The sequence below is a fragment of the Diadema antillarum genome, unplaced genomic scaffold, assembly GCF_040938485.1.
Source record: "Diadema antillarum isolate AM-2024a unplaced genomic scaffold, OU_Dant_1.0 seq00001495_RagTag, whole genome shotgun sequence".
Lineage (NCBI taxonomy): Eukaryota > Metazoa > Echinodermata > Echinoidea > Diadematoida > Diadematidae > Diadema > Diadema antillarum.
Window position 1 is genome coordinate 469990 of NW_027272232.1, and position 12026 is coordinate 482015.

Consider the following 12026-nt stretch of genomic DNA (forward strand, 5'->3'; position numbering starts at 1 on the left):
TAAATAATGTCTCCGCCAGATTAGTTTCCCCAATAATAACTTACATTACGAATCCCTCAGACAGCGCTGTCCTGCAATAACAAAGGAGATGATTTCTTGTAATAATTGATGTGAATGGGAATAAATACTAAGAGCTTGATCTTAAAATGGGCAATGTCGTGCATGTGCAATATTTTCTAGTATTAAGGTCCATAATCAGATATCTGGTGATGAATATACAGTCAAACCTGCCTTAGCGGCCTCCTGCCTATACCGGCGACATGCCATATACAGCCACTAAAAGCCGTTCCATCTGAGAGAAAAAGCATATTATGCGGAAGGCACCTGTCTATGGCGGGCATCTGTCTATAACAACCAATCTTTTGAAGTCTCCCTTGTAATGCCGCAGCTAGGCAGATTTGACTGTACTTGAAAATGTTTAGAATGTAAATTATTTAATTTGATTTGTAGAGAAAATTCAAATTTTGACATGAAAATTTAACTTCTCACATAACAATGTGACCCGCTACAACAAAATGATCCTAAAGTCGGGTGAGGTCGATTATTTGAAAATTGCATGATATAATCCCCTAATCTTTCTGCTTTAAATTGATATATATATAACACATTTTAAAAAAAATAATCGGCTGCGGAGATATCGATGTTTAAAAGAGAGCATATCGAGACGTCTGGAAAATCACTGTTTCGAGAAAAGCGCCCTAAAAGTCTTCCTTTCGACGCAATCGCGATCAAGGGACACGCAAGTCAGTTTTCACCTCTGGACAATACTGCCCTACTTTGGCAAAAGGAAGCAAGTGACATCGAGTACAAATGCTACAAATGACAACATGGAAATTTGTGAAGAGAAATAATGTCGGTATTCGTGCAAGTCATATGGAGATGCATTTATGACAATTCGAAGAATTTTGATATTCCCATAGAAACTCATTATTATGTAACTTGCTTCCTTTTGCCAAAGTATTATAGATTTGTAGCAAACATGAAAAATCTGGCAAAAGGAAGCATGTGACAATCATATCATGAGTATGTTACTTGCTTCCTTTTGCTAAAGTATAGATTTGTAGCAAACATAAAAAATTGGCAAAAGGAAGCAAGTGGCAATCATATCATAAGGATAGCACTTGCTTCCTTTTGCCGAAGTATTTCAGATTGTGTGTAAATATAAATAATTTGGCAAAAGGAAGCAAGTGACAATCATATCATATAAGGTTGTAACTTGCTTCCTTTTGCCAAAGTATTTCAGATTTTTAGCAAACATGAAAAATCTGGCAAAAGGAAGCAAATGACAATTACATGATGAGAATGTTACTTGCTTCCTTTTGCCAAAGTATTATACATTTTGCTACTTCCAAAAAGTTGTCGATAACTTTGTTACTTCCAAAGAGGCTAGCCCGTAGTCCATTTTTTTCTCTGTGTACTAAATATGAACAGATATACCGGGTGTCGACCCCCCCCCCCCCATAATAAAAACGGAACCGTGGATTTTCAGTACCTTACGTTCTAAAAGTGATATTACGCGAAAGAGCATTTTCCGTAAAAGACAATGATACAAAAATATTAAAATTTGGTTCAGCACTTTTTATTCTACGCAAATTTCTGTAAATGCAGTCACTTTCAAATTTCGCTGAATTTTTGCAACGTATAGAATAATAATTTGGGTGTGACATGCGTTCCATAAGGCGAATTTTGTAAGCTTGTTGATCAATGTCAACAAAAGATACAGCTTTCACATTGGGCGCGGGGCAGAAAAAAACACACGTATGTGTGTGTGCGTGTGTCTGTGTGTGTGTGACTGCATTTACAGGAATTGGTGTAGAATAAAAATCTCTTTAATGACTTCAAAAAATGTATCACTTAAGAGGAAGAGTTCTTTCCTTACAACCAGCATTGTCCTCTCAATAGCTGGACATTATGAAATATTAGCCCTCCAAATTTAGAAAACAATTACTGGATACGCATTTATATATGTGACCGTGCATCACATAACGAACAAAAGTCGCATACACTGATTTTGTGTGAGGACTGAAAAAAGGTGAAATGGGTCAACCGAGCCGATCTTGACTTTTCAATATTTTCTAAAAGAGCAAGTCTTCTTCTACATTATGCTAAAATTTGGGATCATAAAACGGGCAGGAAAGTGTGTTTTCTAGCAGTTTATCAGTTATTAGTAGTTTTTAGTAGTATTTAGCAGTTTAGTTTATCAGTTTTTGGCAAAATAGTGAGATTAAATTGAGTATATGAATATAAGAACGACGCGAGTCCATGGAAGACCATTTCGAGGAAACTTAAAAAAACTTCATATCTTTTTTATTTGTCCAATAATATTCTATTTCAGTGTGTGATGAGAACGCAACATTATATATACAAATTAGAACATATATCATCGTGACAATTAACATTTACATTAATTGTGGAGAGGCCATGTTGTGTGATGGACTTGGGTCGTTCTTTGAGTCATATACATGATATTCTGCTATAGATATAGGAGAAGGACGAGAGAGGGCGCTATAATATGAATGTAAGAATGACCCAAGTCCTTCATTTTTACATTCACATAAGATTTAACTCATTAATTTCAGGCACTTCCGGGGGTAATTAGGATTTATCATTTATACACAAGATGAGTCCATGCATAAGCTACAATTTCCCATGTAAAACTGAATTTGGCCAAAAATTGGAGTTGGGTCGTTCTTATATTCAGGTCTTCAATTGTGTCTTCAGAGTCTTTTTTTCATTTCTTAAAAAAGTTGCACACACTCTCCACTTTCAACTCCTATAACTTTTAAAAGGATGATGCTACTGCTTTGAAAGTTTACATTAATTAAGGACAGCGTGCGTTTATAAAGCATGCTCAATTTCAATTTTATTTGATAATCCCTTCATTGTTGTTGCCCCAGCGGTTTACATCCTGTTTTTGTCCCATTCATCGCACAGCCAGCACAGCTTGGTAAAGATTAAGCGCTTGAATAGACACTCTACTTCAGAGCCTCTTTTCTCTGTTCACACTTTTCCTGAGTGTGTGCTTTCATTCCAATATTTAGATAGGTTAGAAGAGTCCATTTAATTTAAATCATACATCATTTTAAAACTTAAAATCTGCTGTTTCAGAATATGCCCTTAACTAGAATTTCATATCTGGCGACTTTATGTTTGTTTTGGTTTGCAGGGTCACGTATATATATATATATATATATATATATATATATATATGTATTATATATGTATATATGATATAACCTTTTACTACAACGTATAACGATCTAAAGATTATTGTATTTCAAATTCATAAATGCAAACAAAAGAAGAAAGAAAAAGAGAAATACATTTTGCTTTATATATATATATATATATATATATATATATATATATATATAATACCTAATACATATTTCCAAACGTACATATTGTTTTCCATCCCTGTCATATAGCCATAGCTGACAGTATCACTCCCGCGCAGATGGGCATGGCTGATGGGTCAATCACAATAGACCAGCTGTCTACCAGTTCTTGCTTTCAGCACCCCAATTGCGCAGACCGGGCCAGACTGGATCAGAAAGCTGGTATGCGAAAGAGGAAGTGCTCAAACTTTTTTTTTTGAATAAAACTCAAATTTCCTTTTCTATTATGAAATAGTAAACTAGGATAACTCATTAGTGTATTGTAATATTTCATAATATATAATCTGAAACGCTATGTCGAGAGTGCTTTTATTATTATCAACTCCTTTTCAATAGTTAAACTTTCACAATGTTAAGACGAGACTTGGGAAATGGAGTTACGTATTTTGCTGCAAAGACATCATACCTGTGAGAACACGTTTGAAGATTCAAACAGTGCCGTTTATCTACGGCACTGGACTCAAATGCACGAGGGCCTCACCAGGCTTGCAGTATTTCAAAATTGTCCAATATTTCAAACACAAATTCTATTCATGGCAAAATAGTAACGTAAATACGTCGATATCGGTCAATATTTCCATCAATTGCGATGAAACCAACCATCGACGAAGGAATTTCAATAATTTGAAGAAACGTGTTCCGTTTTTGTGTAATATTTGTTGACGTACAAATACGATAGACTATAAAAAAACCCAAACAAAAAACAAACAAACAAACAAACAAACAAACAAACAAACCGATTCAGGCTATATCGCTCTGTGAAAACTCACAAAGGTGATAGCCGAGAATCTACAGCCGACAGTCTGCAACAATGCTGTCTTCAGATAAAAATTATGGGAGGAACATATACCTGTAGATAAAGTTAATACCTAACTGAAAACGGAAAAAAAAACTTCTTGTTTGCCTCAGGAAACGGGCGTCGAGGGGCATGGTGCGCGGGCCGTGGCGATTCGTCACCATGGATACAAGTTAACTTTGGAAAAAAGAATCTTGTCTCTGGAATTATCACGCAAGGCAGGGCTGACAGGTTCCATCATTGGGTGAAAACGTTCAAAGTTCAGTACTCACAAGGCTGTAGTGGCACCCTCTCGGACGTGAAGTATTCCTCTGGTACTACAAAGGTATTTTCTTCTTTCAAATTCATATTTCATATTCTTTTTGCGGCTTCAGAATCATCTGATGTATATCTACAAAGATTTTATGAAGATCAACCAATTCGATGTGCCTGACAGAATGACAGACGGATAAGAACTAATAAGGCATATCTCAATGCAACGATAGGTCACCTTCCAACACTTTCGATCATGAAATGTTAAAAAATCAAATGAGCCATTGCTAAATTACAAACATAATCTATACAGATTCTAAGGAAAAAAAGGCCAATCGTGTTGATATGAAATGTTTGTGAGTCAAACTGATTAAGAAATGAGTAAAAATATTGATGAAAACTTTTTAAATAACAGGTGGGAAATCACTGGAAAAGGCTTCAAACATTCTCTATTTGTGACCCTGCACCTCAAACCAAACAAAAAGTCGCCAGACATGAATTTTTAGTTAAGACCATATTCTGAAAGAGCAGAATTTAAGCTTTAAAATGATGTATAACTCAAATCAAATGAACTCTCCTAACCTATCTAAATATTGGAAAGACATATTCAATTCAAGCGTCTATTCAAGCGCTTAATCTTTTATACCAAAGCGTGCTGGCTGTGCGATGAATGGGACAAAAAAACAGGAAGTAAACCACCCGAGTAACAACAATGAAGGGATTATCAGATTAAACTGAAATTAAGCATGCCTCATTTACACATTATGTCCATAATCAATGCCAACTTTCAAAGGAGTAGCACTATCTTTTCAAAAGTTATTAGAGTTGAAAGTGAAGAGTGTGGACAAGGTTTTTCAGAAATGAAAAAGGGATTCTAAAGACACACCTAATGACACTTTGTCTATTCTACCAAAAATGTTCGAGACAAACTGCTAAAGAACAAACACACTTTCCTGTCCGTTTTATGATACCAAATTTTAGCATAATGTAAAAGAAGACCCGCTCTTTCAGAAAATATGAAAAAGTCAAGTTCGGCTAGGTTGACCCATTTCACTTATTTTCAGTCCTCATGCAAAATCAGTGTGTGCGACTTTATGTTCGTTTTGAGATGCACGGTCACATTTGCAGATGGACCTTGATATACATGAAATGAAAAAAAAAAGTGTGTGTTATATGATCAGATCGTTCATCAAAAAAGGCAATGCAAGGATTTCCTTTTTTTGGAAGAAGATTTGTTTTCATAAAAAAAAGCTTATTCATTTCAGATGATTTTTTTTTCTCACCTCCATGACAAAGACTGCAAACTTAAAACGTGATACCACATTTTGTTAAAGCCACTACTAATAATTAACTTATATTTCACCTTTTCACAATGTGAATGGGGCCTATAACTATGATTTTTTTTATTAAATAGGAGGGAAGGGGTTAAAAATCACGGAAATTTCCTATGCATTCTCATAAGAGGTTAAGAAGAGGTGTGAATAGCATGTGGATGAAAATAATTATAATTCAAAATGCTCGTGTTGTAAAGTGAGTTTATCCTTTATTGATATAATATGTATATATACATATATATATATTTTTTTTTGCGGAAATGTAGTATCCCAGTCTGATTTGAAAATTTCTAAGGGGATGGGGAATGGGGGGGGGGGGTGTAATCTAACAACCTGCTTCCAAACTGTATCCAGACTAGGGAATACTCCTTTTGAAGTATCTCGCTCACTATTCAATCCAACTCACATGCACTCTTAACAATGAAGCCTTACAGGCTAGAGCAGGGTCCTACCATGGGCTAGTAGCAACATGGCTCAACTTATAAAGGTTATAAAGGTTAGTTTGAATTCTCCTAATCTATATGAACCATGTTGTCGGCCCGACGATGACGATGATGATGATGATGATGGTAATAATGTATACATCTGTGCCTGCCTGCTTGTTTGTGTTCGTGTATTTCATCGTTTATTGGTTCATGCATGCTCATGTCATCGTTAATGCTTTATTATTTGTGTCATCTGTGCAGATATTCAGGGGAAACGGAAACATGAAGGCAAAGGTTACCAACATGTTCCCCAAGCCGGTCTATGCATGCGTCGTCCGAATTTTGCCGTTGAAATGTCACACACACTGTAGCATGAGATTCGACCTGCTTGGAGAAGGTATACCCTCTCACGTACATAATTGAATGTGTAAACACAGATGTTCTAATTATGTGTGAATGTAATGTGTATTTTTTTTTGCTTTATTCTAGTAGCTTTATTCTCAAAACTCCTGAATAAGTCTGAATAATAATTGAGTCAGATAAACATCATTTGTTGACCTAAAAAGGCAGAACTAGATAGTTTTTATTTTTGTTATTCTCTGGAACCAATAGTCGAAAAATTAACATACATACGCATAAAACAGATTGAACAAATTAAGGTATGACTATATTATATATGGATGTCTATGTGTATATAAAGAGACATGTGTGTGTGAGTGTGTGTGTGTGTGTGGTCTGCATGTTTATGTGCACCCACCCCACAAACATCTGCTTTTCTGTATAGTAGGTTCACCCATACATGATTTTGAATTCCAAATATGAAAATAATTTACTGGATTGTTAGTTTCAAGCTTCAGTTATTACGTGATGTTCGGTTTTATAAGCACTCGGGAAATAAAGAAAGTAAACACTTTTCAATGTTATATTTCTTGAAAGAGTTTTTGGCTAAAAGTTAATGTTACAGCTTCTGCACCATATGAAAGGTAATTTATTATAAAACGGGAAATTTTATGCATGAGTGAACAAAGTTTTTTTTCTTCATAGGCACAAAGAAAAAATGAACAAGATGCCATTAATGCGTCAGTGCTCTTCCATGTAACAATATTACAAAGAAAAAACACAATAAAAACATTAGTAGAATTGCAAGACAATCACATTATATATATAATATCTCTGAAGCCCAAAAAAATCAATAAAGGCTAAAAATGATGGAGAAAAATCAAGAATAGCTTTTCATATTCAAAATAAAATGAAATGAGAGAAGAAGTAATATTAATAAAAAAGAAATGGTAGGGTAGAGAGGTTCGAAAGATTCATGCCCATAATATGCACGGTAGTATGTGCCCCTGTACAAACGATGATAATATCGATATCCATATCTGGTAATTTCCACAATAGAGAAGTGAAAAAGTAACTCAAATATTCTACTTTTCTGAAATTAGGAAAATTTTTGAAAGCACTAAACTAAGGAATGAAATAAGGCTATTGTTTGTGCCCTTACTCCCTTTGTCATTGAAATTTGAGTTGAAAGAATATAAAGTTAGTGTCATTGTTTCCGACTTTGTTTTGTTTGAAGTCATAAAGAGATAAAGACAACGATTGTTATTTCAATCATGTTTCTGATTCTGAATAACTGGTCTTTTGTTATTTCTTTTACCTTGAAAGGCATTTGCAAATGAGAGGCAACATGTAAATTTTTGAAATGCTTACTTTTGTCCTTTGGAGGACAAAAACGAAAGAGTTCGCCCATGCGTAAAGTTTCCCTTTATATTGATAGCCAATTAGTATCCTTTAATGTGGTATATAATATATTGGCTTTTATCAAGATCTTTTATGGAATACATGAAATCGAAAAACTGTTTACTTAGTTTTGTGGCTGAAATTGACATGTACTCTCTTTAAATGAATGGTTCTGCAGTCAACGCGAGTACTCCCAAAAAATTGGGAATGGAAAACAGACGAATTCCAAATGCCCGCTTATCCGCCAGTTCCTGTTACCAGTATAGAGATTGCGCCACCCGTGCCCGCCTGAATCATACAGGCAGGAGGCAAGCTGGTAAGTGAACTAGTCTACTTCCTACCTTCCCTCCCTTCCGGGGCTAAGATCATTCAAACACTGTGTGGCAGGCCTACATATAATGTGTCACAAGTTGACTTGAATACACAAATATTATTATTATTATTATTATTATTATTATTATTATTATTATCATAATTATTACTATTATTATTATTATTATTTTACGAATCAAGTACGAACGTGATAGCAAGTCAACACGAACTTTGCCATTCAATCTAAGCCATGGTGTTGTCGGGTTACTTTCTCTTATCATATTTTGTCATTGATCTATGTATAGATCTATACCGTTATTTCTTCAGAAAACGGGGGGGGGGAGAGAAAATGGATAGTAAGAGCAACTCTTGGGTTTCATTTCTTCCTTTTTAATGAATGGTCTTGAAATCTCTAGAAAAAAAACCCAAATTGATTGACGAGTAGATTTGTTCCAGTTGTAACATAATGTGTGCTTATGAAAATGAGCAACTACAAACTAAACCACTGGATACATCACATCGGAAGTCAAGAGCTTGAGGAAAAATAAGAGGAATCAAGCTTGAGGACCATCTCCCTATCTCTCTTCCCCCTCCTAATCCGGTATACCTGTACTTGCAGCTGACGAGTACTTTTACAATGACTTGACTAAATTGTATTACGTTTTCGAAGTCTTTTCGTGTTCAAGTGAAGTATTTTGGCTGATATAGAAATAAGGACTCTCAACAATTGTTGTTTCCTAAGGTCGCTGGCGTAGAGGTGCGTGGTGCGCAGCATCTAATGATAGGTCTCCATGGGTACAGGTGGACCTTGGGACCAATCATCGTATCATGGGCGTCATCACACAGGGTCGATACCCTCGCTTAAGCCAGTGGGTGACGAGTTTCGGTATCCAGTACAAGGAAGACGGTTCATCGAGTTTCGAAAACGTTGTTGGACTAGGCAATAAGCCCAAGGTTTGTGTAGACTCACTCGCAACAATAATAGTAATGTTAGTAATAGTAGTAGTAGTAATAATAATAATAATAATAATAATAATAATGATAATGGTAATAATAATAATAATGATAATAACAATACTGATAATAAGAATAATGATAATGATGAAAATGATGATGATAATAATGATAATAACAATAATTATAATATAAAAAAAATTACAATTACAATATCATATGTTTATGGTGAAATGCTATATACCTCGTCCCGACGGATTCCTGAGGCATCATTTGGATTCCCCTTATGTGTGCCCATTTGTCTGGTCGTCGTCCATCACATGTCCTTTTTGCGATTTAAGGAACATGCGACAAACAAACAAACAGACAAACAAACAAACATGACGAAGACATTTCCTTAGCCCAGGAATGCCATAGAGGTACAGATTGATACTGATTACATTTTGGTAAAGGCCTCCTTTAGTCCAAACGCCAAGAGATACTTCATGACTTTTGTTTAACACTTTAGATTTAACCATAGATGTCAGAATTAATCAGTAGTCGTTTACAATGGTGGGTAGAAATTGACAATTATTTCAATGACATAAAAGGTGTGATTGTGACAGATTTAGACGGTAAGCGTGAAAGATCGGAACAACCTCTATATCGAAAGAAGTAATTGTAAACGTCACGGTTTGACAACCTCGGATTACAACCATACAGCCCATGAGCTCGACAATACTAAAGCAAACAAGGTCTACGAGACCGACAGTAAGCCCGTTGTTGTCGAATCGGGGTCTAGGGCAATTACCCCGGACAGTTCCCCTGACCCTAACCCTAATCCTAATCTTGAACTTAATTCTAATCCTAAACCAAATTGTTTCCCCTGCACTAACAAAAAATTTACTCTTAACCAGCATTTAGCCGGGGGGGGGGGGGGGGGGGGAGGGGGGTTAATTGAACTGATGTCAATTTGAACTCTTGGGCTTTTTAAGCTGTGCTGTTGATCTAATGGGCCTCATCATATCGCATATCGTGTCGAACTGATGAGTTGTATGTCTCGAGAGTTTTATGAGTCGTGCACCTTTTCTTTTTAATATCAAATTCATCGGGTGCCGTTCTCGTGGGATGACCTCGTAATTTTCTGTAATTGATATTATACAGCTATCATAAAGCAATATAAAGTAATGTTGCCTTAAAGTTTGCATGGTCATAAGAGTGCAGAGGTCAGGATGTTAGCACTTTGAAAAATAAATCATCAAATTGCCGAATATATAGCTTCCATTCAAATGAGGACAGCTTTCTAATAGTACAATGACTATTCCATGATTTATCGCTAGAATCTCAGGAACATCGTTATATGAATATAAGTATTTCTGCGCAATAATCACCATCTAGAAGAAGCGATAATCATATTGAATGCAAATGATAGGAGTGAATTATTCGTCTTTTCTTTGATAGCTTTTCAAAGGAAACACCGACAAGAACACCGGGGTTACCAACTTACTTCCGGCCTCTGTAGTCGCCCGCTACGTCCGCATTCTCCCGAAAACTTGGCAAGGTCACTGTAGCATGCGTTTCGAGCTCCTCGGAACTGCTCTAAAGCGATAAGAGAGGATCGAACGATGCATGCCCACAATATGCAAGGTAGTAGGTGCCCTTGTACAAACGATGTTAATATCGATATCCATAATTGGTAATTTCCAATAGAGAAGTGAAAAAGTAACTCAAATATTCTACTTTTCTAAAGTATATCCACATATTCGTTACCTGCTAGAAGCGGGTTGCCATGCGATGCATAGCGATGCATAAGGATGCTTTGCAATGCTCTATTTGTTTCGTGTTCGCCATACAAATCACAATTCTGTGATAGGTCACTTGACGTTATGTTCTATTACGATAATCACTACTCTAACACTATACAAAGCTCTGCAATGTAAGTTCATGTTAAGGACGTAAAGCCGGATGACTCCTTCGTCGTATCATTATTTTAACCATTTTTGGAGCCTTACTGTTTTGTCTACTTATTTTTTGATAATGAATGATTGTTGTTCCATAATAGTGCATCTTTAATCACAATGTTGATTTAAAGTCAACCGCAAAATGCGTTTGTCTAGATAAGCGTATCTCGTTCATAAATGATTTATGAGATGTAGATATGCTGATAGGTTATAGTTCATACAAAACTTGTTAAGGGCAAAAAGCAAAGGTTACGAAATTGTTTTTTTAATGATTATTTCAAATAGAAATGCCTGTAAAAAAACTGACTTATTTTGTGTAAATGAATTGTTTGTAAATTTCAATTTCGACGAAAGGTCAAAATTCAAGGCTAGAAAGCGCCGTAACTTCGAAAAAAAAATAAAAAAGAAAGAATAATTGTCATACATTGTATGTTATCAAGATCCTTTTTTGTCATATTAGTTGATGATTTTTTTTTTAGAATTTCATTATGACGAGTCACAATCGAGTCTCACAATGATTTTTCATTTTTTTATTCCCTATTACACTAGAATGAACTTTAAGAGGAAGCTGTGAGGTTACGATCTGACGGAATTGCCCAATTGACTACGAAGCTATACGGTCTAATGCTCACATTTTTTTAAACAAGTCTTCATACTCATCTTTTCATATGGCTTTCACTTTCGTCCATATTTGTGTTAGAGGAGGAACACTACTTATCTAAATATTAAGGAATATTATTCAAAATTAAGCTCAACTCTGTACTCATGACAAACATTAATTTTGATTAAAACTTAAGGTAGTGGTGAGGGGTGTGTATGCATATATCAATATAAACTATGTCGGTGATGAGGAAATAATAAAATGTCTACAATAA

General features: G+C 35.4%; 1 protein-coding gene across 1 annotated transcript in view; it reads left to right on the forward strand.

The window, feature by feature from the left end:
* LOC139710047 (uncharacterized) overlaps window positions 1-10801 on the forward strand; it is a 41764-nt gene extending 30963 nt beyond the window's left edge. The window contains exons 10-13 of the mRNA XM_071621994.1: window positions 6467-6602; window positions 8124-8261; window positions 9000-9211; window positions 10652-10801. Of these exons, the coding sequence (XP_071478095.1) occupies window positions 6467-6602; window positions 8124-8261; window positions 9000-9211; window positions 10652-10801 (636 nt within the window). The remainder of the gene's footprint in view (window positions 1-6466; window positions 6603-8123; window positions 8262-8999; window positions 9212-10651) is intronic.
* The last annotated feature ends 1225 nt before the right edge of the window (window positions 10802-12026 follow it).